Here is a 23,800-nt window from a genome sequence, read left to right on the forward strand (position 1 = left end):
CTCTGCTGAGCTGGGGCCCATGGAGGGTTCTGGATGCTACCACACGTCCTAGGCACAGACCCCACGGTTCTGGATGCTACCACACGTCCTAGGCACAGGCCCCACATGGCCGTGTGTGCAATAGCACGCATGCGTGTGTACTAGCGTGTGCATGCAACTTGATCGTGCGTGTGTACGTGTCCAGTCTGACTGTGGGACGCGGAGCCTGGACCCGCCATCCTGAGCTAGCTCCCAGCACAGCAGTCTTCCTGGTTCTCAGGGCCGATTCCCAACTCCTAAGAAGGTGAACCAGTTCACAGTCCACAGTTGTCCAGAGCGCAGTCCGGAATGTAAACTTGACATTGACAGTGACCACCCATGGACATTTTGGGTTAGTGCTTGTGGTGGGTCAGTGACGGATTGGACTCTACAGGGTCCCTGCCTCCCAAGGACCTTGAACGCAGCTGGGACCCCCATGACACACGTGGGAGGAGGAGCCCTCAGTGGGAGTGTGAGATTGAGCGACTAGGGTCCAGGGACTGAGGGTCCTGTGGTGAGTGTGACAGAGACGTCTGTGGGAGGGGCACGGGACGGTGTCACTGGGGAGGCAGGAGCAGGGGGACTGCTAAGAAAGAGGGGATACTCTAGGCTATGATGATGGGGAAGGTCCATATGGGGTAGGAAACCAGAGAAAACATGGCGTCGAGTGGGGGCCTACTGGGAAAGGAGAGTGGACATCTCAGGAGAGAGCTAGTCCCTGACGGTGAGGCCCCAGGTCCAAGGAGGAGCTCAGACATTATCCAGGAGTCCACAGGGAACCAAGAGCAGTGGGCTTTGGTACTGCTGGTGACTGACGTGGTCCATGCACAAAAAGTAAGCATAGAGACATGGTGGAGGATGGCCTATCTTGGTTCTGCTGTTGGTATCTCCTGTTCTGGAATATTCTCTGGCAATTCTGGGTGAGAGTAAAACTACCCCTTGCAAAAACATGACGATGCCTTCTGCTGACTCCTTTCCCAGAGGGTGAAAAGAATTGTGTTCACATTTGAGGATGGTTGAGTTCAGGTCAAAAAGTGTTTGAAGAGCAATGAGCAGAGAGCACAATTGCTGATTGAATAAAGGACATTTTATTGAGTGTCGAGCGGGTGCAGCGAGAAGGGCCGGGGTGACCCTGGTGGGAGGGCAGATCCTCCTGGAGGTCCTGTGCCTCCAGGCCCCCTTGGGTGTCGGGGACCTAAGAGCACTCTGCGGGGACCACCTTCTTCTCCACGGTGCTCCCCTCGTGCGTGACCAGGCAGCTGACGTTGCTGTATGATTTCCACTTGTCAGGCGACAGGCTCAGGTAGCTGCTGGCCGCGTACTTGTTGTTGCTCTGTATGAAGGGCTTGGTGGTCTCCACGCCCTGGGTGACATTGCTGCCGTCTACCTTCCAGGCCACCGTCAAGCTGCTGGGGTAGAAGTCACTGATGAGGCACACCAGGGTGGCTTTGTTGGCGCCGAGTTCCTCAGAGAATGACAGGAAGAGCGTGACCAAGGGCGCAGACTTGGGCTGACCTGTGTGGACAGAGGAGAGAGTGAGAGATGCAGGGAGAGTCCCGGTGTTGGGCAGCCCTTCCCTTATCTACAGCCTCTGTGACTGTTCCCATGGTGGCCATGTCTGTTCACCCAGGGGATCCTCCTTACCACTCCAGCCCTGGACAGCAGGCAGCCCCCCATGCTCCCAGCAGCTCTTCCATGTCACCTCTCCCAGATGTGTGAGAGGTGCATCTGCAGCCTCAGTTTCCTTCTCAGCCCAGCATCTGGGCCCCATATCACTTCCTTCTTCTGGATCCAGGTGCTTCCCCTGTGAACTGGAGTCCCTTACTCAGCCTGCCAGGACAACTCTGATGGTATGTATGGAGGTCCTGAGCCCTGCACCCGGTGGGGCAAGGCGCCCCTCTCCCCTTCAGGAATAGCTCTCTCCCTGCCTCCTGGAAAGGCTGGGTACTCCAAGGCTCTGCCATCTCCCACATCTCTCCTGCCCTGACCACAGGACCCTTCACTTCTGCAGCTTCTTGGGGCTACTCCCTGTAGACGACAGGCAAGGTGGCCCCATGGCCACCTCAGCACCTCTGATGATTCCTGACTTTAAGGGGCAGCTGTGTATATCTCTGAGCCCCCACTCACTCCCCACTTTGTCATCTTCTGAGTCTAAAGTACCCTTTGAGGAAGGCAGGAGGCCACCCCTTGGAAAGGTGAGACACCTGGGGGTTTTGAGGCTCCAGGGACAGGTAAGACTCTGCCCCATGGTACCTGCTCCCTTCTGACCAACATCCTAGGAGGGCTGTGTTTCTGGTCACCTTGCCCTGCATCGCTCTTGTCTCTGTCCCCATGTCCCCACGGCCTAGCAGAGGCCCTCAGCACTTCAGCCTAGAGCAAACTCACAGCCCCAGCCATGTCCCCAGCCTCCTGTGTGGTCCTCCTAGCCTGGATGGGCATCAAGCAAGCAGCCAAGACCCCAAGGGACTCTCTAAGGCTAACCCAGGGCCCTAGTCAGAACTAGCCTTGGACCCCACATAGGTGTCTGCCCTGGAAGAAGGGAAGGAGCCCCCATTTTTGGATCATCCACCCCCAGCCTAGGGCCCTGGAATCTGGACACATTCAACTGTCAGATTTTAAAGGTAAATGCTTGTACCATTGGGGTCCTTCCTGCTGGTTTCCCCGAGACCAATCCACTTCCCCCAGATCCCACAGATCTGCTAGAAGGTCAGTCCTTAAGGCTGGGAGGGCAGACAGGGAGCAGCCCCCAAAGAAAAGTAACTTTCCCAACACAACAGAGGAGTGGGGCAGGTTGGGAAATGTGGTGAGAGCCACTTACCTAGGACGGTGAGCTGGGTTCCTTCACTGAAAACAAACCAGGGTGACTGAGTTTCGGGCCAAAACCCACCGGGCCAGCACCTGGGGCCTGCCCCCCGGGGGCCAGGCCAGAACAGGAACCTGTGATGGGCATAAGGCTGTTGCAGGTGGGGCTGGGCAGCCAGCCTCCTAGAGGCTGTGGCACACCTGGATGAGCCCACAGCCCAGAGGTGTCCCCATGCCCAGCCCCCTGATTGAGGCAGACTGTACCCATGTCTTATATATTTCCCCCCTTTCCAAGGCTGTCCTGGTCACCTCCTAATCCTCAGTGCTGACGGTGACACTGCATGGAGTAGGTGTTTAGTAAATCTCTGGGTGCCTCGTCCTCGCATGTGGTGTGGCAGAGTGAGTCCTGACCTGGCTCAGACCTGCCTGATGGTCTCATTTAGAGCTTCTGTGGGTTCCTCTCCTACTATTTCCCATGGTCCAGCCAGGTGGCTTCCCTCCTGGGCCTACTGGTTGGTCTGGGACTGGGTCATTCCTGACTCATTGTACTCCCATGTGAAGACCCCCCACTTTTTCTCTACACATCAAGACACAATGCAATCCCACCTCTTTGATGAAGCTTTCTGTGATCTATCAGACCACTGGTTTTCTGTCCACCTGTCTGTGCATCTGTCCATGGTGTTCATCCATCCATCATCCATCATCCATCCATCCATCCATCCACTCACCCATCTATCCATCCGAAAGTAGCTCCAGGCACTGTTTCATATGCTGGGACATGGAGGGCCTCCCTGGCTTTCATCTCCATCTCTCCCTGAAAGCTCCCACGTCAGGGCCAACAGGGCCCTCTTCCTGGGCAGTCCCCCAGTTCCTGTTGTACATTATGTCTTTACAGGATGCAACATAGAGTCAGCCTCCATTTTCAGTGACTCTCTTCCTGTTGGCACCTGAGGCCTCCCACTCTCCTCCCCTGACTTCTCTTTCACCCCTGCCCATGCATAGCAGCTGACTCCCAGATCGGCACCCTGAGTCCTCCTTCTTTGCCATCTTCCTATATTGTGGATTCCCACTACTGCCCATTTGGTGAGGCTCAAGTCTAGTCCAGCTCTAAACCCTCTCCTCGACTCTCCCTAAATTGCCTACTGACCATCTCCAGCTGGATGTTCAACAGGAATCTCAAACTCACCATATCCAAGTGAGATTGACCACCTTCCCCCCCAACCCAGCTCTCTTTCTGCCTTCATCTTGTCACACATGACCAAGAATGCTCTCACTACCCGACCGTCAGGCCAGACCTGTAGCTTCAAAGCAATCCCTATCAAATTCCCAGAAAATTATTTTGTTGATATTGGCAAACTGATTCTAAAGTTTATATAGTGGGGCAAAGGACTCAGAATAGCTGACACAATATTGAAAGGAAAGGACAAAGTTGGAGAAATGACACCACAAGGCTTCGAGACTTACTATAAAGCTACAATAATCAAGACAGTGTGGTATTGACATAAATACAGACCAGTGGAATAGAACACAGAGCCCAGAAATAAACTCTCACACATACAATGAAATGATTTTTGACAAGGGTGCCAAGACCATTCAATGGGGAAAGGACAGTCTTATCAATAAATGGTGCTGGGAAACATAGATATTCACGGGCAGAAGAATGAAGTTGGACTCCTACCTAACATCATATACAAAAATAAACTCAAAATGGATGCAAGGCATAAATATAAGAGCTAAAACAATGAAACTCTTAGAAGAAAACATAGGACAAAAGCTTTACAACATTGGATTGGCAGTGATTTCTTGGATATGACACTGAAGGCACAGGCAACAAAAGAAAAACTAGACAAGTTGGATTTCATGAAAATGTCAAAACTTTGTATATCAAATGATGTTATCTACAGGGTAAAAAGGCAATGCACAGAATGAGAGAAGATATTTGCAAATCATATATTTAATAAAAGGTTAATATCCAGAATATACAGGGAACTCCTAAAACCCAACAAGAAAAAAAACAAACAACCCAATTCAAAAATGGGCAAAGGACTTGAACAGGCATTTCTCCAAAGAAGATATGCAAATGGCCAATAAGCACATGAAAGATGCTCAATATTACTAATCATTAGATAAATGCAAATTAGGACTACAATGAGATACCACCTCACACTCATTGGGATGGCTACTTTTAAAAAAACAAACTAGGAAACAAGTGTTGGTAAGGATGTGGAGAATTTGGAAACCTTGTGTAATGTTGGTGCACAAATACCGCATGATTCCACTTGTGAGGTATTTAGAGTAGTCAAAATCATAAACAACACAGTCTTAAGTTACCAGTGGGTCAAAGAAGAAACTACAAGTGAAATTAAAAGATACTTTCAGTTGAATGAAAAGAAAACCCAACACACTAAAACCTATGGGATTCAGTGACAGTGGTGCTCTAAGGAAAATTTATAGCTATAAAAATGTCTCTATTAAGAAAGAAGAAAGATTTCAAACCAATACTTAAGTCTACCTTAAGGAAATAGAAAAAGAAGAGCAAGTTAATTCCAAAGCTAGCAGAAGGAAGGAAATAATAATGATTAGAGTAGAAATAAATGAATTAGAGAATAAAAAACAATAAGGAGAACCAGTAAAACCAAAAGCTGGTTCTTCGAAGTTTAGCAGCTTTGAGAAATCTTTACCAGACTGACAAATACAAAACAGAGACGATTCCAATTATTAAAGTCAGAACTGGGGCACCTGGGTGGCTCAGTCAGTTAAGCATATGCCTTGGGCTCAGGTTATGATCCCAGGGTCCTGGGATCAAATCCCACATTGTGCTCCCTGCTCAGCAGAGAGTCTGCTTCTCCCTCTGCCTCTGCTGCTCTCTCTGTCAAATAAATAAATAAAATCTTTTTTTAAAAAAGTCAGAACTGGAAGTTGGGACATTATTACACACCATGCAAAGTTGAAAAGGATTATAGGGAAATAATATGAACAATGGAATACCAACAAGTCAGGCAACCTAGTTGAAATGAACAAATTCTTAGAAATACACACACAACCTAAACTGACTCAAAAAGAAATAGAAAACCTGAACAGGCCTATAATAACTAAAGAGATTAAAATGGTAATCAAAATCCGTTCCCATAAAGAAAAGCCCAGGACAAAAGGCTTCACCAGAAAATCCTACCAAATATTTTTATGTATGCATGTGTGTATGTACAAAATATTTATTTATTATTAAAGATTGTATTTATTTATTTATTTAGAGAGTGCATACAGGCACATGAGCGGTTGGTGGGGGGGGGGGAGAGGGAGAGAGAGACTCTAAGGCAGACTTTGCCCTGAGCGCAGAGCCTGAGGTGGGGCTCGATCCCATGACCCTCAGATCATGACCTGAGCCAAAACCAAGAGTCGAACACTTAACCGACTGAGCTACCCAGGCACCCCTGTACCAAATATTTAAAGAAAATTTAACATCAATCCTTCACAAGCTCTTCTGAAAAATAATAAGAAAGGAACACTTCCTAACTCATTCTTTGAGAATTACCCTGATTTCAAAACCCAACAAAGACATCACAAGAAAACTACAAACTATCCCTTACGAATACACATGCAAAAATGCTCAATAAAATACTAGAAAAGTGAATCCAACAGCATATTGAAAGAATCATACAGCAAGTGGGATTTATCTCAGGAATGCAAGGGTGGTTCAGCTTAAGAAAATCAATCAACACAACATATCATAATAATAAAATGAAAGATGATAGCCATGTGATCATCTCGATTGATGCAGAAAAATATTTGACAAAATTCAACACAATTTCATGACAAAAGACTTAAAAAACCTGGAGTAGAACGGAACTTCCTCAACTTTATAAAGACCATCTATGAAAAATCCACGTTGAACATCATATTCATTGGTGGAAGACTGAACGCTTTCCCCTCAAGTTCAGGAACAAGACAAGGATGCCTGTTTTTGCCCCTTCAGTTCAATACTGTACTGGTGAATGGCTAAACAAAATGATGGAATACTTCTCAGCAATAGAAAGGAACAAGCTATTGACAAATGGAATAACCTGGGTGAACTTCAAAGGCATTATACTGAACTAAAGAAGCCAGACTCAAAAGGTTCTGTACTTGGAATATTATTATTCAGTTATAAAAGAGCAACGAACAATGATTCACCCAACAATCTGAAAGGACATCCAGAAAATTAGGCTGGGTGAAAAACGCTAATCACCAAATGTTACAAACTGTATGATTCCATTATAGGAAAGTCTTGAAATGACAAAATTAGAAATGAAGGCCAAATTAGTAGTTGCCAGCGGGTAAAGAAAGTGATTGGAAGGGACGGAAATGGGAGTAGCAATAAAGGGCAAGATGAGGAATCTGTGGTGAGGGAAATGTTCTGTGCCTTAACTGTATCAATGTCAATACCCTGGTTGTGATATTTTACTATAGTTTTATGAGGCATTACCATTGGGGGAAACCAGGTGAAGGGGACATGGGGCCCCCTGTATTGTTTCTTACAACCACATGTGAATCTACAATGATTTCAAAATAAAAAGATTAATTTACAGAAAGTTTATATACTGCACTATTCCATTTATATGATAGTCTGGAAAAGGCAAAACTATAGGGTCCCAGAGAGATCAGTGGTTGCCATGGTTGCGGCAGAGAAAGGGACTGATTACAAAAGGGACACAAGGAAATTTTGGCGGGTGATGGAAATGCTCTCTATCTTGACTGTGGTGGTAGTTACATGACTCTATGATTTTATTAAAATTTATACAACTACTATACCAAAAAGAGAGAATTTTACTCTGTACAAATTAAAGTAAAATAAAAATAGAAATCTTCATTATGTTACTATAGTCACTATATATATATGTATATATGCATATATATAATGCGTTTATTCTTTTCCACGGATATACCATAGTTTATTTTACCTTCTTTTTTTTTTTTTTCCACGGGGAGGGAGCTATGTCAAAGCCCAACTGTTCTGGCCTCTTTACTGAAAGAAGGGCCCCTGGGGAGTCCAGAGGTCCAGAGTGGCGGCTGACCCTTGTGGGTCAAAGGCCAGGAAAGGGGTCAATGAGCAGCTATTTCCTTTCCTGTCCATATGGGGGCTGAAACAGTGGCCATCGGTACAGAGAACTAGTGCCCGAGTGAGGGGCAGGCCAAGGTCCATAGAATAGCCACAGGAAAATTTAGCAAACCAGGCTGAAAGAAACTCAGACGCCCTGACCACCCTCTGTGGTGCCAAGGTGGGGAGGGGGGAAGCCCAGCCCCCTTCCACCAAAGCATTTCTGCTTGTATCTGTGGTACAGGTGTGTGAGCTTTCACTTGAGAAGGGGGTTCGTTTCTTACAAAAAAAGGAGACTCACTGGACTAATCTTCTGGTTCCCAAAGTGTGGTCCCTGGACCAGCAGCATCTGCATTACCTGGAATTTGTTAGAAATGCAAATTCTCAAGCCTCATCCTAAACCAAATGAATGGAAACTCTGGGGGCGGGGGCCCAACAACATGTGTTCCAGCAAGCCCTCTATATGACACTGAGGCCCACTGAAGCTTGAGAACCGCTGAGCTAGTCCAGGTGTGTAGGAAACCGAGTCCTAGTTGTGGGTCGGGGGCAGGGCTGTGAAAGTAACGCGTCTCCCAGTCCCGGAACTCGGGGCATCTGGGGGCCGCTCCTGGCACAAGCCCCCCTCTCCTTCCCCTTCTGCCTCCCCTCCCAGGTGCCATGCTGCTGCTCCTTCTGGGCCTGCTGGGCCCTGTCGCCTGTCGGGCCCTGGGGCCGGCTCCGGGCTCGATGGAGCTGCGCTTGGCCTTCTCGGCCGCACGCAACCACCTCCCTGGAGGATTCCCACCCTCAACCACCCAAGTCTGGTCATGTCCCTTCCTTGCAAACATTCCCCAGGATGCCCCAGATGAAGTCTGTCCTCCAGGGATGGGTCCTCCATGTCAGGGGCTGGTCACCTGTTCAGCCTTCTCTCAGACCCTCTTGGCCCCAGTACCCACTCGTTCCAGCCCTGCGGACCACTGGGAGCTTCCTGAGCATTCTGTGCCTGTACCACCTCGCCATTGTCCTTGTGTGTGGTTGCTGCTTCACCAGCCCCCTCTCCCGCTGGACCTTGAATTGGGGCCAAAGCTTACTCCCCTGGGATCCCAGCCCCAGCACAAGGCCTGAACCCCCATGGGGGCTCCATCTCTCCTTGTGTTTCCCTGGGCCCTGCCGGACGCTGAAATGCTAGTCCTTGCCCGACACCCACAGGTGCTGACCCACCCTTCATGGCTGGCCTGCTAGTACAGAACAGAAGCATCTCATCCTGTTCCGGCCCTGCACCATGGCAACCCCAGCATCCTTGGGGTGGGTGTCAGGCTACAAGGCCCTCACCCGACTAGAACCCCTCGTTTTGCAGGTAGGCAACTGAGGCTGGGAGAGGCAGACTTGTCAGCCCCACAAGTTAGGAGATGGGGGTGGGAAGACCTGGCAGCCATCAGGCTTGCCTGTTGGAGTCTGCACTGGCTGTGTGACATTGGGCAGGTCCCCTCAGCTCTCTGGACCTCTATCCTCATCTGTAAAATGGGGAGGATAGCAGGCTCTGCCTTGTGGGGCTGCTGAGGCACGTTCTGCCCCTAAAGTGATTAGTGCCCACAATGAACGTGCTGTTGTGTCACTCATTATCATAAGTGGACCCAGATGCTCGGCACTTAGTCCAGGGACTTCCCACCGCACACAGAGAGGAGGGCGCTGGGGTCACTCAGTAAAGTGGTGGCAGACCGTGGCCCCCACAGACCCTCGCAGGGGCCTTTCCCATGGAGGCGCTTGCACCCTGGGTGGGCTTGAGTTTTTAGGGGGTCAGTCACAGGAAGCGGCCCTGGCTGAAGGTCCTTGGCTGAGGGTCCGGTGACCTGGGGACAGCAGAGAAGGCCCACTCTGACGTAAGAAGCACTGGCTGGAGGGGCGCCTGGGTGGTTCAGTCAGTTGAGCGGCTGCCTTTGGCTCGGGTCATGGTCCCAGGGTCCTGGGATGGAGACCCACATCGGGCTCTCTGCTCAGTGGAGAGCCTGCTTCTCCCTCTGCCTCTGCTGCTCCCCCTGGCTTGTGCTCTCTCCCTCTCTCTTTCTCTCAAATGAATAAATAAAATCTTTTTTAAAAAAGAAAAGAAGCATTGGCTGGAGCCTGCACCCCAGTGCCCCAGGGGGTGGCCCCTGCCCAGCAGGGGAAGGGCAAGGAGGTGGCTCATCAGCTAAGAGGAGGCGGCCTTGGCACCCTGGCCCAGTCACAGCACCTACCACCCACGTGGGCATCCTGCCCCTGCCTCCTGTTTCTTCCCAGAAGACCGGGGTGAGGCACTAGCCTTGGGTGCAAAATTTAGGAGTGCCAAAAAGCTCAGTAATTAAGACAAATAATATATTAATACAATACTAAAACAAACGAATACAAACGAATACACCCTGGCCAAAATGTCCACACTTTAAATAAAGCCAGTGTCTGTCCAGGATTCCCCCCCTTCTCACTGATTCTTTGTCCTTCTTGTGCCCCGCAGAGCCGCTCTGTGTCCCAGTCCCAGTTCTGGCTGTAAAGACCCTCTCCTCCCTCACCTCCAGGACTCCTTCAGTCCCTTACCTGTCCCACAGGCTCCGAGAGCTGCTTCCTGCTGGGGCTCCAGGGTCTGGGGTGCTGTTCGGTGGGGCTACTGTCACTGGGGGCAGCCGACCATGGGCACCCACAGCCAAGCCCAGCAGCAGCAGGGGCCAGCATGGCTTGGGGCCAGGGCTCTGCCCCCAGGGGGCCTCAGAGCCCACCCGACCTGTCCCTGGCCTCATTTGCCCTCAGGGTCAAAGGACCTGCAGGTTTGAGCTCCCTGGAGGAGAGTCAGTAGTTTCCCCAGTTCTTCTTGCTGGCAGCGGCTATCCCAGTGTTCCCTGGCCCAAGTGGCCCGGTCCTCTGCCTGAACCTTCTCTCCAAGGCCCATGGCTGTTACTCCGGGGGGTCTCTCCCAGTGGGCCATTGGCCAATTGCCCTGCTGTGGTCGGCATCCAGAGCTCAACCGTCTCCCACCACAGCTGCAAGCCTGGTCTTGCCCCTGGGGCCCTGGGTGGGCCACACCTGCTCCTGCCTTCCTTCTCAGAGGGCACTTGGGTCTGTGGAGCCTCTCCCCTGGGACTGGAGAGGCCATGGAGGCGGCAAAATGCCAGTGGGGCAGGAGTTGCCTGCGTTCAGTGGGCTGGGGCTGGGGCTGCTGTTCTGACCAGGCTGGGGAGAGGGGTGGTGACAGGGGAGGAAACAGGTGTCGTTAAGCAGGAAGCCGATGTTCAAGTTCGGGAATCATGATACAATTATAAAAATAGTGTTTAATGCACCATGTCCAGCACCTCATGGGTGTCATCTCTCTCTCTCTCTCTCTCACACACACACACACACACACACACGCTCTCTCTCTCTCACACTTACACCCTCACACCCTCATAGATTTTATCCAGAGGTCACCATCATGAGCATAGCGTCAGTATACTGCACACAGTAAGGGTTTCCGTGAGACCCCTTTCCCATCTCCCCAAATGCCCAAGCACTGTCCATCCGGAAACCCACTTTGGTGTGGGGTGAGCAGCGGCAATGAAGAGGGACCGAGCCCCCGCATGGGGTGACAAGAGCCTGGCTCCGCGCTGGCACTCCCGGGAGGGATGCTCTGGTCACCTCTGGGGCATCCAGGAGTCTGGGAGGTGGGGCTGGCAGCAACTGCCGGCTCTGCTCACTTTCAGGACCATGGCGAGGTCCAAGTTGGGAGAGAATGGATGCGAAGCTGCTTCTTTGCCCTTTAGTTTTTTAAAAACTGTGGTAAAATATACGTAAAATGACATTTGCATCTTAGCCATTTTTAAGTGTACAATTCAGTGGCATTAAGCACATTCACACTGTTGTGCAAGCCTTGCCACCATCCCTCTCCAGAGCTTGTTCATCTTCCCAGACTGAAACCCTGTCTGCTTGAAACACTAACTCACCATTCCTCCTCCCGCAGCCCCCCGCACCCACCATCCTACTTTCTGTCTCAGTGACTCTGACTCTAGGGGCCTCGTATACATGGAATCATATAGTATTTGTCCTTTGAACGTGCTTTTTAAAGATTTCATTTTATTTCTTTATCTTGGGGGGGAGGGGTGGAAGGAAAGAGAATCTGAAGCAGACTCTGTGCTGAGCATGGAGCCGACCTGGGGCTCGATCTCATCACCAGGAGATCACAACCTGAGCTGAAACAAAAGTCAGGCACTTAACTGACTGAGCTACCCAGGTGCCCCTGAACGTGCTTTTTTTTTAAAAAATTTAAATTCAATTAATTAACATAATGTATTAATGGTTTCAGAGGTAGAGGTCAGTGATTCATCAGTCTTATATAACACCCAGTGCCCATTACATCACATGCCCTCCTTAATGTCCATCACCCAGTTACCCCACCCCCCCACCTCCCCTCCAGCAACCCTCAGTTTGTTTCCTATAATTAAGAGTCTCTTATGGTTTGTCTCCCTCTCTGATTTTGTCTTGTTTTATTTTTGTTCTCTTCCCCTATGATCCTCTGTTTTGTTTCTTAAATTCCACATATCAGTGAGATCACATGATAATTGTCTTTCTCTGATTGACTTATTTTGCTTAGCATAATATCCTCTAGTTCTAACCACATCATTGCAAATGGCAAGATTTCATTTTTTTGATGGCTGAGTAGTATTCCATATATATATATATATATATATATATATATATATACCCCATCTTCTTTATCCATTCATCTGTTGATGGACAACTGGACTCTTTCCATAGTTTGGCTATTGTGGACATTGCTGCTATAAACATTGGGATGCAGGTGTCCCTTCAGATCACTACATTTGTATGTTTGGGGTAAATACCTAGTAGTGCAATTGCTGGGTCGTAGGGTAGCTCTATTCTCAAATTTTGAGGAACTTCCATACTGTTTTCCAGAGTCACTGCACCAGCTTGCATTCCCACCAACAGTGTAGGAGGGTTCCCCTTTCTCCACATTCTCGAAAACATCTATCATTTCCTGACTTGTTAATTTTAGCCATTCTGACTGGTGTGAGGTTGTGTCTCACTGTGGTTTTGATTTGGATTTCCCTGATGCCGAGTGATATTGAGCATTTTTTCACCTGTCTGTTGGCCATTTGTATGTCTTCTTTGGAGAAATGTCTGTTCATGTCTTCTGCCCATTTTTCTTGATTGGATTATTTGTTCTTTGGGTGTTGAGTTTGATATGTTCTTTATAGATCTTGGATACTAACCTTTTATCTGATATGTCATTTGCAAATATCTTCTCCCATTCTGTCGGTTGTCTTTTGGTTTTGTAGACTGTTTCCTTTGCTGTGCAAAAGCTTTTTATCCTGATGAGGTCCCAATAGTTCATTTTTGCCTTATTTCCCTTGCCTTTGGGGACATGTCTAGCAAGAAGATGCTGCAGCTGAGGTCACAGAGGTTGCTGCTGCCTGTGTTCTCCTCAAGGATTTTGATGGATTCCTGTCTCACATTTAAGTCTTTCATCCATTTTGAGTTATTTTTGTGTATGGTGAACATGCTTTTTATTTTTTATTTTTATTTTTTTAAAGATTTTATTTATTTATTCATGAGAGACAGAGGGGGAGAGAGAGAGAGAGAGAGAAGCAGAGGGAGAAGCAGGCTCCCAAGGAGCAGGGAGCCCGATGCAGGACTCGATCCCAGGACCCCGGGATCATGACCTGAACCGAAGGCAGATGCCCAACCATCTGAACCACCCAGGCGCATGCTTTTTAAACGGAGAAGTACAACGAGCATAACACATATGGAGGACGGCTGTAATGATCACATTTCTTATTGCTGTTATTGTTAGTGTGACCACCAGCTGGTCCGTCTGGTGGGGCCAAGAAAAAAATCACCAGCTATCAAAAAATAAATGAAACCCTAGTTTCATTATATATATATATATATATATATATATATATATATATATATATATATATCAACTGTCACTTTTCAAGGTTTGTCTTGTAACTCAGAGGGTTGTGACAGCAGTTCAGTGGGTTGCAACTAGCGTTTTGCAAAAGTGAAGTAGCCTAGAGTAGAGCGCCCTGGGCAAGGAGAGGGGTGGTGACAGTTCATGGGATTTTGCTTCAGTAATTGAAATACATAGATGTACTCTGGATGATGATGGGAAATATATTTCTTACTGGGAGTTTTGATGGGAAAACTTGTGGAAAACGCTGTCTAGCAACACACTGGTTTGGCTGTGCGTGCCAGCAGAAGCTAGTTGTCAGATCCACCCTGCCCTTCACGGTTGGCTGACCTGGAGTTCAGGTTTGAAACCACCCTTTGTTTTAGGTCCTCTGTGTCCCAGTGTGTCCTGGAGCAGTGTGGTCCTGGTGGCTTGTCCATCTTTGCGAGGCTCCCCTCTAGGGTCTCCCAGAGTGAATTTCATGGGTGCCATATGCCCTCGTGGAACCAGGCCAACCCAGGTGCTCCCTTGGCATCTGTCCAGCCAAGGTGCTGGGATGCTGTAACAGACAGACAAACTGACTTCCTCCTATCACATGGAGCTCATGTGGGCCACAGAAAGGTTGGGCTCCATGGAGGATTGCGACATTGCTCAGATCCTTGTGTCCCACACTCAGTGACCGATCATCCCCGAGGGCCAGGCACTGCATCCTGGATAGCTCAGGGTCAACAGGGAGATGGGCATGGTACGGAACAATAACAGGGGCCAGCACCCTAGCAGACGTCATACAGGGGACAGGGGCAGACTTTGGGAGGCCCCTGATTCAGCCCGGTTTTTCCTCATTGTGATGCTGAGCCCACTCCTGCCTCTGACTTTGGGCTTCCGGCACCTTTGGAGCTGGGGACAGATCTGTCCCAGGGGTCCAGATTGAAGCTGCTCCCCCCCCAGCACCTCTGTGAGGGTGTGACACTCACCCACTGCCCAGGGTTCAGAAGCTGTGGTTCCACCTGGAACAGCCCCAGGTCTCAGGGAGAAGGAGGGGCTGGACCTAAATTCAGGGACCCCGGTTGCCCTGCCACAGCCTCTGGACAGCCACAGGGGATACCGGATGCTGGAGGAAGGAGCTGGCTCCCGGGAGGGGCAGCAGCAATCAAGGAAGCAGGGCTGCAAAACTCCAGTCGGAGGCTTGGTAAGGATGTCAAAATAGCCCAGACGGAGTAGGAGGGAAGGGGTGTGCAGTTTAGAACCCAGTGGCGCCAGAGACCAAGGGGAAGTGACTTCTCTGCTTGCCCACATGTGTAGTTTGAGTGCAAGCCTCTCAGCAGGTGAGGTTGAACCAGATGATGAGGGCTAAGGACGTACTTTCTCAGACTTTGATGGGCAGAGAATACCAGGGACCTTGTGAAAATGTGGATTCACATTCAGCAGGTCTGGGCTGCCCCAGAAACGAGGCATTTTTTTTTTTAACAAGCTCCCAGGCGGTGCTGTGGCAGCCGCCAACATACGGACCACACTTTGAGTAACAAGGTGCAAATGCAACTCTGTACTGCCCCCTGGCGGCCTAGTTGAATGGTGTTTGCACTTGTAGGTAATGGAGGCCATTGGTGGTCACCTGTGGCCAGAGGGGCAACTCTGGGAGACAGATCTGACGTTCGCTGAACTGAAGTCGAAATCGAACTGGATCGTCAGAGGGTAGAACATTCGGAAGCCCGTGCCTCTTCGCGGGAGAGGAGAGTGCCGATTTGAGGGATTTTCCACACTTCCCAGTTAGAAGGTAGTCCCTGGAAGCGGAGGGAAGAGTTGTGGTTGGCTTTTATGGACAATCACCCTCCCCGCTCCATCCACCTCAGCTGCATTCCAGATAGTCCCGCGTAGAATTCCTGCTCCCCAACTTCGGACCTCCTTAGCGTTATGCCTTAGCTCTGTGGTGAGAAATGAAGCCTCGGGGAAGGGGACAGGAGGCTTGCAGGGGATGGCAGTGTTTTCTTTAGATTTTAACTCTTTCATATTTTTCATTTTGAGGGAGTGGTGTAAGGCGGGCTAATGTTATCCTGAACTTATTCTCATTATTTTTTTTCTTTTGGGAGGGTAAACTATTTTGCATGTCATACCCTCCTTCCACCCTTGATCTGATCCCACATATCAGAAACCATACTCAGGATTTGTTCAAACAGGTTCCTACATTCAGTAATAGTGGTTGGAGACTCTGATACCCCAGTTTCCTCCTCCTCCTTCTTCTTCTTTTTCCTTATCTGGCTGTTTATTGAAACGTTTCATTCTGGATTCACTAGTGATCTTTTTGTTTTGTTAATTTTGCTAAGTTTTTAAGTTTTAATTCCAGTGCATAATGTACAGTGTTATATTAGTCTCAGCTTCTGATACTCCACTTTCAGTAGTACATGGAACAACTAGACGGAAGATCAACAAGAAAATAGAGGATCTGAACAACGTTGTAAGCCAACAGACATCTCTAGAACAGTCCATCCACCAACAATAGCAGTGTACACAGTCTTCTCAAGTGCACATGGAACATTCCCCAAGATAGACCCTGGTAGGCTGTAGGTGATAAAACCGGTCTTACTAAATTTAAAGGGATTGAAATAATACAAAGCATATTCTCTAACCACAAAGGACTGAAACAAGAAAGCAATCACAGAAGCGAATTCGGGGAATTCACAAATCTGTGGAAATTGGACGTGTTCCTAAATAGTCAATGGGGCAAAAGAAGAAATCACAAAAGAAATTAGAAAATATTTAAGATGAATGGAAATGAAAGCACAACGTGCCGAAACTTGTGGGCAGTGATGTCTTGGATATTGCACCAAAGGCACAGATAACAAAAGAAAAAATAGACAAATTGGACTACATCAAATTTAAAACGTATATGAGTCAAAGGACACAATCGAGAGTGAAAAGGCAGTACACAGAATGGGAGAAAATATTTGCAAATCAAATACGTGTTACAGGATTGACATTCAGAGTGTGGAAAGAACTCCTACAACTCAAAACCAAAAATCCCAACCCGGGGGAATGGGTGGCGCCTGGGTGGCATACTCGGCTGAGTGTCTGAGTCTTGATTTCGCTCAGGTCATGATCTCGGGGTCCTGGGATTGAGCCCCATGTTGGGCTCCACATTCAGCGGGAAGTCAGCTTAAGATTCTCTCTCTCCCTCTGTCCCCCGCCCCCCACTTGCGCATGTGCTCTCTCTCTCTCTCTCAAATAAATAAATAAAATCCTTAAAAAAAGCCCAAACCAACCCAGTTAAAAAATGAGCGAAGGACTTGAACAGCCACTTCCCCAAGGATGTACAAATGACCAACGAGTACATGAAAAAAAAGGTTCAAAATCACTCATCATTAGGGAAATGAAAACCAAAACCATAATGAGAAGCCACTTCACATTCACTGTGATGTCTATTATTAAAATGTTCCCGAGGTCCGTCTTTCCCTTTTACGGCTGAATGCTGTTCCATTGTATGGATAGACCATGTTTTGTTTATTCGTATGTCGAAGGACAAATGTTGTTTCTACCTTTTAACTACTGTAAATAATGCTGCCATGAACTTAAGTGTACAAATAGGTCCTTGAGATCTTGTTTTCAATTCTTTGGTTATATACCCAGAAGTGGAATTACTTGATTATATGGTAATTCTGTTTTTCATTTTTTGAGGCTACCCTGAATGGTGTTCCATAGCAGCCGCACCATTTTACCTTCCCACCAAGGGCACAAGGGTTCGGATTTCTCCACATCCTCACCCCCATTTGTAATTTTCTGTTCTTTTAATCGTAGGCATCACAGTAGATGTGAGGGACTTGAACAGCCACTTCCCCATGTCCACATCCCCAGCGTGGATGGGCGCCATCTGATTCATCGAGGGCCTGAATAGAACAAAAAGGCAGAGGAAGGTTGGAACTGCTCTCCCTCGGCCTGTCTGCTTGAGCTGGGACATTTATCCTCCTCTGCCCTGGGTGTGCCTGGTCCCCAAGCCTTCAGATTTGGACTAGAATCTACATCATTGCCCACCTCCCCCCCTCCCCCCCAGCTCTTGAGCCTTTGAACTACACCACCAGCCTGTGGGGCTTCCAGCTTGCAGATAACAGATGGTAGGACTTCTCAGCCTCCATGATCACGTGAGCCAATACCTTATAATAAGTCTCTAGATATTGCTATATCTATCTGTCTGTCTTCTATCCATCCATCTATATCTCCTATTGGTTTTGTTTTTCTGGAGAACATAGACTAATATAAAGGTCAAGGTCAAGAAGAACATAGGGGTCAAGGATGGGGTAACATTTTGTTTGAATGCAATTTTCCATTAATAATTTTAAGTATATAAGAACATCTATAATTTCACTATTTTTTTTAAAGATTTTATTTATTTGACAGAGAGAGACACAGCGAGAGAGGGAACACAAGCAGGGGGAGTGGGAGAGGGAGAAGCAGGCTCCCCACTGAGCAGGAGCCCCCGATGCGGGGCTCGATCCCAGGACCCTGGGATCACGACCTGAGCTGAAGGCAGACACTCAACGACCGAGCCACCCAGGCGCCCCTATAATTTCACTATTTAAATTTTCCACCTGTGCATGTGAAAATCCACCATAAACGAAGTTTATGGCTGAGTTAAGGCACATGGGGAATCTAATTTAATCAAGAGAGGAGGGAGGAGGATCTGGGGGCTATTTCCAAGAGACCGGAAGAAAGGGGGGCTCTGGGCGTCAGGCTGAGCAGGTGTGAGGCTGAAGATGACAGGGAAGATTTGAAGGGGAGAGACGCAGGGGTATGGCCCAGACGTCCCCAGGAGGCTGAGCCATTATTGCTCACTGGGCTCCTGTGTGTCCAGCCGGAAGGTCAGTCGGTTCGGAAGAGGAGCTGGTTGCTTCGGATGAGTGATGCGGTTTGAAGTGATGGCCACTCAGTCATTCAAAATACCCTAGTGCTTAAAATGCCAGGCATTGTTTCCAGAAGCTTAAGATAAGCAAACCAAACAAAGGCACAGGGCCTCTCCTGTCTGCTGTCCCATCCCTCACCACTGCACCCTCCACACGGCTGAAGGAGCCTTTCTTTTTTTTTCTTTTTAAGATTTTATTTATTTATTTGAGAGAGAGAATGAGAGATAGAGAGCATGAGAGGGGGGACGGTCAGAGGGAGAAGCAGACTCCCTGCTGAGCAGGGAGCCCGATGCGGGACTCAATCCCGGGACTCCAGGATCATGACTTGAGCCGAAGGCAGTCGCTTAACCAACTGAGCCACCCAGGCACCCCTGAAGGAGGCTTTCTGAGCCCCCGCCTCTGTAGGGGTCTGTGCCCCTTGTAGTCCTGGCGTGTGGTGGTTCTACGGCAGCTCTTTCAGGCAAAGGATGAGGCTGACCGCCCACCCCCCCGAAGCTGACTGGGGCCAGAGGAGTGGCTCCATGGGACCCATAGAGAAACCCCAGCCCTGACCAGCCCTGTCCATCTCTCCCTGCCTTGCCAGCACCACTGGGAAGATGAGACCCCAGCTCTGTGGCTATTCAGCGGCCTTTGACAGGGGTTGACCTTGGCAAAACCTCAGTCTGACTTGCAAATAGCCCAAAACACAATACCCAAGGGAAAGTCTTTGAAAAAGACATCTGTGTTACATGTGGGAAGTAAGATTTCTCCAAGATACAGAGGCTAAGCAAAGCACTTAAAAATATTTATATCAGAAACCACTAGAACACACACAAGCCTGACACATGCCTGTTGGGGGGGGCGGTGTCTCAGGTTGTGTGGGCCGCTCCGTCTGACACCTGCCCTTTCATGCACCCCAGAGGTTCTCTCCTAGGATTGGCCACCACCTGGGTCATATAGGTAGTGCCTTCAACTGAAGCACAATCTCAATTTTATTTTATTTTATTTTAAAAAGATTTTATTTATTATTTATTTGACAGAGAGAGAGAGCATGAACGGGGGGTGGAGGGGCAGAAGCGAGAGGGAGAAGCATGTTCCCCACGGAGCAGGGAGCCCGCTGCAGGGCTCGATCCCAGGACCCCAGGATCATGACCTGAGCTGAAGGCAGACGCTTAACCAACTGAGCCACCCAGGTGCCCCACAATCTCAATTTTAAAAAGAAATCAAAGTTAAACATTAAAAACAAAACCAATCAAATAAAATTCCTTTGTGGTAACCTTTCCATTCACTCAGGGAAAAGTCCTAACTTCTTACAATGGCTTCCGGGCCCTCAGCCTGCCCCTCAGCAACCTTGTTTCTCCTATTCTCAGTACTCCTGGTCTGGCTGTTTAGAGAACATTCATAGAACATCCGGAGCGCCCTTCTACCAGGCCCTCCTTTCTGGATGCCCTCACCCCTGGTCTGGCCGTGCTCTTGTCTGCCTGGCTCACACCCTCCCCACAGCAGCTTCTGCTAAGGTGTTCCCCCCCCCAGAAAGGCCTATCCTGCCCCAAACCAGGACAACACTTCATGACCCTCTGTCCCAACCTTGCTTTATCACCACCTTACAGATGATGTATTTGCTTAGTTGGTCAGTTTTTGTCTCCTTCCACCAAAATGTGAGATCCCCGAGGGAAAGAGTACTGCCTCCTGACGACTGTGTCTTCAGTGCTGGATGTGCCTGTCAGTCAACACTCATTCACTGTTTGTTGAATGAAGAGATGAAGTTCTTGTCCGTTAGGGAAAAATAAGGGGGCGGGGGATGGGCAAGATGGATGAAGGTGGTCAAAAGGTAAAAACTTCCGGGGACGCCTGGGTGGCTCAGTCGGTTAAGCGTCTGCCTTCAGCTCAGGTCATGATCCTGGGGTCCTGGGATCGAGCCCCATGTCTCCCTCTCCCTCTGCCGTTTTCCCTGCTTGTGCTCTCTCTCAAATAAATAAATTAAATTAAATTAAAAAAAAGGTACGGGCGCCTGGGTGGCTCAGTTGTTAAGCATCTGCCTTCGGCTCAGGTCATGATCCTAGGATCCTGAGATCGAGTCCCACATCAGGCTCCCTGCTCGGCAGGAAGCCTGCTTCTCCCTCTCCCACTCCCCCTGCTTGTGTTCCCTCTCTCGCTGTGTTTCTCTGTCAAATGAATAAATAAAATCTTTAAAAAAAAAAAAAAGGTACAAGCTTCCAGTTGTAAGAAAAGTAAGTCCTAGGGATATAATGCTCAACATGGGGACTATGGTTAACAACACTGTAATGTATATATTTGAAAGTTAAGAGAGTTGATCTTAAAGGTTCTCATCACAAGAAAAATATTATAACTACCTGTGGTGATGGTAGTTAACCAGACTTGCAGTGGTAATCATTTTGCGATAGATACGTATAATCATATTGCACACCTAAAATGAACACAGTGTTATATGTCAGTTATGTCTCAATTAAAAATACATTTTGATGTATGAAGCACGTCCAAAAAGAAGAGGGATGATATTTCAGATGAGATTGGGTGGTATGGTCGTAGATATGATGTTTCAAATATTAAACGAAATTCAAGATTCTGTTTATTTTGGGGTATTTATATTTTTCTGGATGTACAACCTTTTGGATTATAGATACATAGTTGATTTTCCCTTTGTTGTAGTAATGTTTTGCCATTTAATTAAACTGTAAGAAGCTAATCATTTTACTCTTCCTAATAGCAAAAATAATTTGAAAGTGTTTTATTTATCTTGGCCAATGAGAGAAGCACATTAGATTGAACATCAATAATATGAGTGCTTGTTTTCTGAACAAATAAGAGCAGAAAAGACTCATCAGTCCCTTAAAGAGTGAAATTTGAAGCACAGTATAAGCATGTATTTAAGTCTTTTGTTATTAAGCCTTACCAGAACTTGCCACATTAAAAAAATGCAACTACTTATCTTCTCTGTATGCAAAGATATATTTCAGATATATTGAATAGCTAAAAGCAAAGCAAACAGAAAAAAGGTGCATTAACATTTTTTTTTATTGGGTGGGGGGATGGGTTAGCCCGGTGATGGGTATTAAAGAGGGCACGTTCTGCGTGGAGCCCTGGGTGTTATGCACAATGAATCATGGAACACTACAACAAAAACTAATGATGTAATGTATGGTGATTAACATAACAATAAAAAATTTAAAGAAAAAAATTTTTATTAAGTAAATGAACTCTACACCCAACGTGGGGCTTGAACTCAGGACCACAAGATCAAGAGCCCATGCTCCACCGACAGAGCCAGCCAGGCGCCCCAAATTAGTGCATTATCAAACCTAGAATTAGGAAGGGTTATGTAACAAGATGCAGGGGCCAAGAAAGAAAAGATGGAAACGTTCCGCTGCCCGGAACGAACCCCCCATCTGTTCGTTCTTCGGCCACCCCATCTCTCAGAGCAGCTTTGGCAGCTCCAGAGTTTGAATCACTGTGGGACGCTGGGGTTTGGGATCTAAGAACCCCCTCGGGGAAAGACTGAAATTTGACCTGTGGCCAGCAGGAGGCGCTGTGGCCTTGTCCCAGGGTGTCCGCATGAGGGCGACTGATAGCAGCCTACCGGTCTGGGATTGGGCTTCAGGCTCACTGATGGGGACTCAGTGGCAGAGTCCACGTCAACTAGACTTGCGTACTGACCCAGCGGCTGCTTCCTCCCTGTCCCTGTCATGGGGAAAACCCTATGTCAAGCCCCAACCATCCCAGTGTCCCAGATTACTGCTGATTTTGAAGGGTGCTCCTCTGCCTCACCCACCCCGTCTGTAGCTGTGGCCACCACCTAAGTGCAGACAACCAGCCAATCATTATGGGCAGTGTTCACGTTCCTTGCAATCTTATTTTCCCATTTCTGTTGACTTCCCTCTACGCTCCACAATCTTACAAACTATAAACCAAAATAGACACATTATCAGATTTCTCTAGAGCAGCTTTCTCCTCCTCAGTCCCTTGGGGGTGGCTTTGTACAATTTTGGCTGAGCCCAGCTAAACCACGTTAGCAGAATTCTCTTCCCTGTGCAGCTCGGCGAGGGTGAGGTGTAGGGGAACACTTATGGAAGATCTGGAAGTTGAATACAACGCTGCCATCACCGTTTCTGTGCCGGCTTCTTCCATGGGTCACCGCCAGTACCGAGGTTAATGTGGGAGAGGAAATGGGTATCCAACTGCGATCTGATCCCAACTGTGGATCTGGATGACCTCGAGCAGCACAGGCTCAATGCTAGAGGAGATGCAGCAGCCTGCGAAGATTGCTCCACTGCTCACGCCACGGCATAACATCCGCCCTCATAGAAATCCCTTGTTCTGCATCCCTCACAGTGATTCTGCTTCTCTAGTCAACCCTCACAGACACTCACCTAGACCCGGACCCTTGGTCTACACATCAGGACTCTCTATCTGCCTCCAACATCTTTCAAATTAACATAGTCCTCTTGGTTTCCACTGCTAGTACCTTCATTCAGCCTCTGGAGATTGTAGTAGATGCTGTCAGGGACCTGCCTGTATTCCCTCAACACTTGCATTTCTGTTTGACTTTTAGTTTCTATCACCCGGGCATTTCTGGCCACCAGCACCATCTGTGCCTGTGTGCAGGGGAGGACAGGGGTGCAAGAAATTAGCTCCTCCCAGAAGCAGCTCTCAACGAATGACCAATGAGAGTTGGTACATAGACACCTCAGTTCTCCCATCTTTCCACAGCGATAGTCTGAGGTTTGTGTTCTAGAATGCTTCCCAGGGGTCCCCAGTGGGATTAAACTCCAGTTGCCCAAGAATGGTAACTTGTTTTCCTGCCATCCTTCCCTTCCTTATCCATGTTTCGTAGGATCGCCTCCTAAATAAGCTATTTGCATTTGATTCAGGATCTGATTCTTGTGAAACCCTAAGTAGACGATTGTGTTATAGGTGGTCATAAGGAGCAAATCTTCAGAGTGAAATTCTGGAATTGGATAGCTCACCAGTCAAATAGAAGTAAGGACTCTAGCATGCTCAGTTCCCCAAGTAATAAGACATTTACCTAATAAGACCTTCGCATATGGTGGATCTGCAAGTTCAGATGGAAGGGGTTGCATTGACTAATGCAATATCTCCAACATTTGAGCAATATGGTGGAAATGA

The 23,800-nt window shown here is 48.2% G+C and overlaps 1 gene segment (V, D, J or C); it reads right to left on the reverse strand.

Moving 5' to 3' along the window:
• Positions 1 to 1,086: 1,086 nt before the first annotated feature.
• Positions 1,087 to 11,047, reverse strand: LOC113913255. The segment is given in 3 exon segments: positions 1,087 to 1,533; positions 2,837 to 2,862; positions 10,442 to 11,047. Coding segments are annotated over 3 exon segments (546 nt in total).
• Between the last annotated feature and the right edge of the window lie 12,753 nt (positions 11,048 to 23,800).

This window comes from Zalophus californianus, chromosome 14, assembly GCF_009762305.2.
Source record: "Zalophus californianus isolate mZalCal1 chromosome 14, mZalCal1.pri.v2, whole genome shotgun sequence".
Classification (NCBI taxonomy): Eukaryota; Metazoa; Chordata; class Mammalia; order Carnivora; family Otariidae; genus Zalophus; species Zalophus californianus.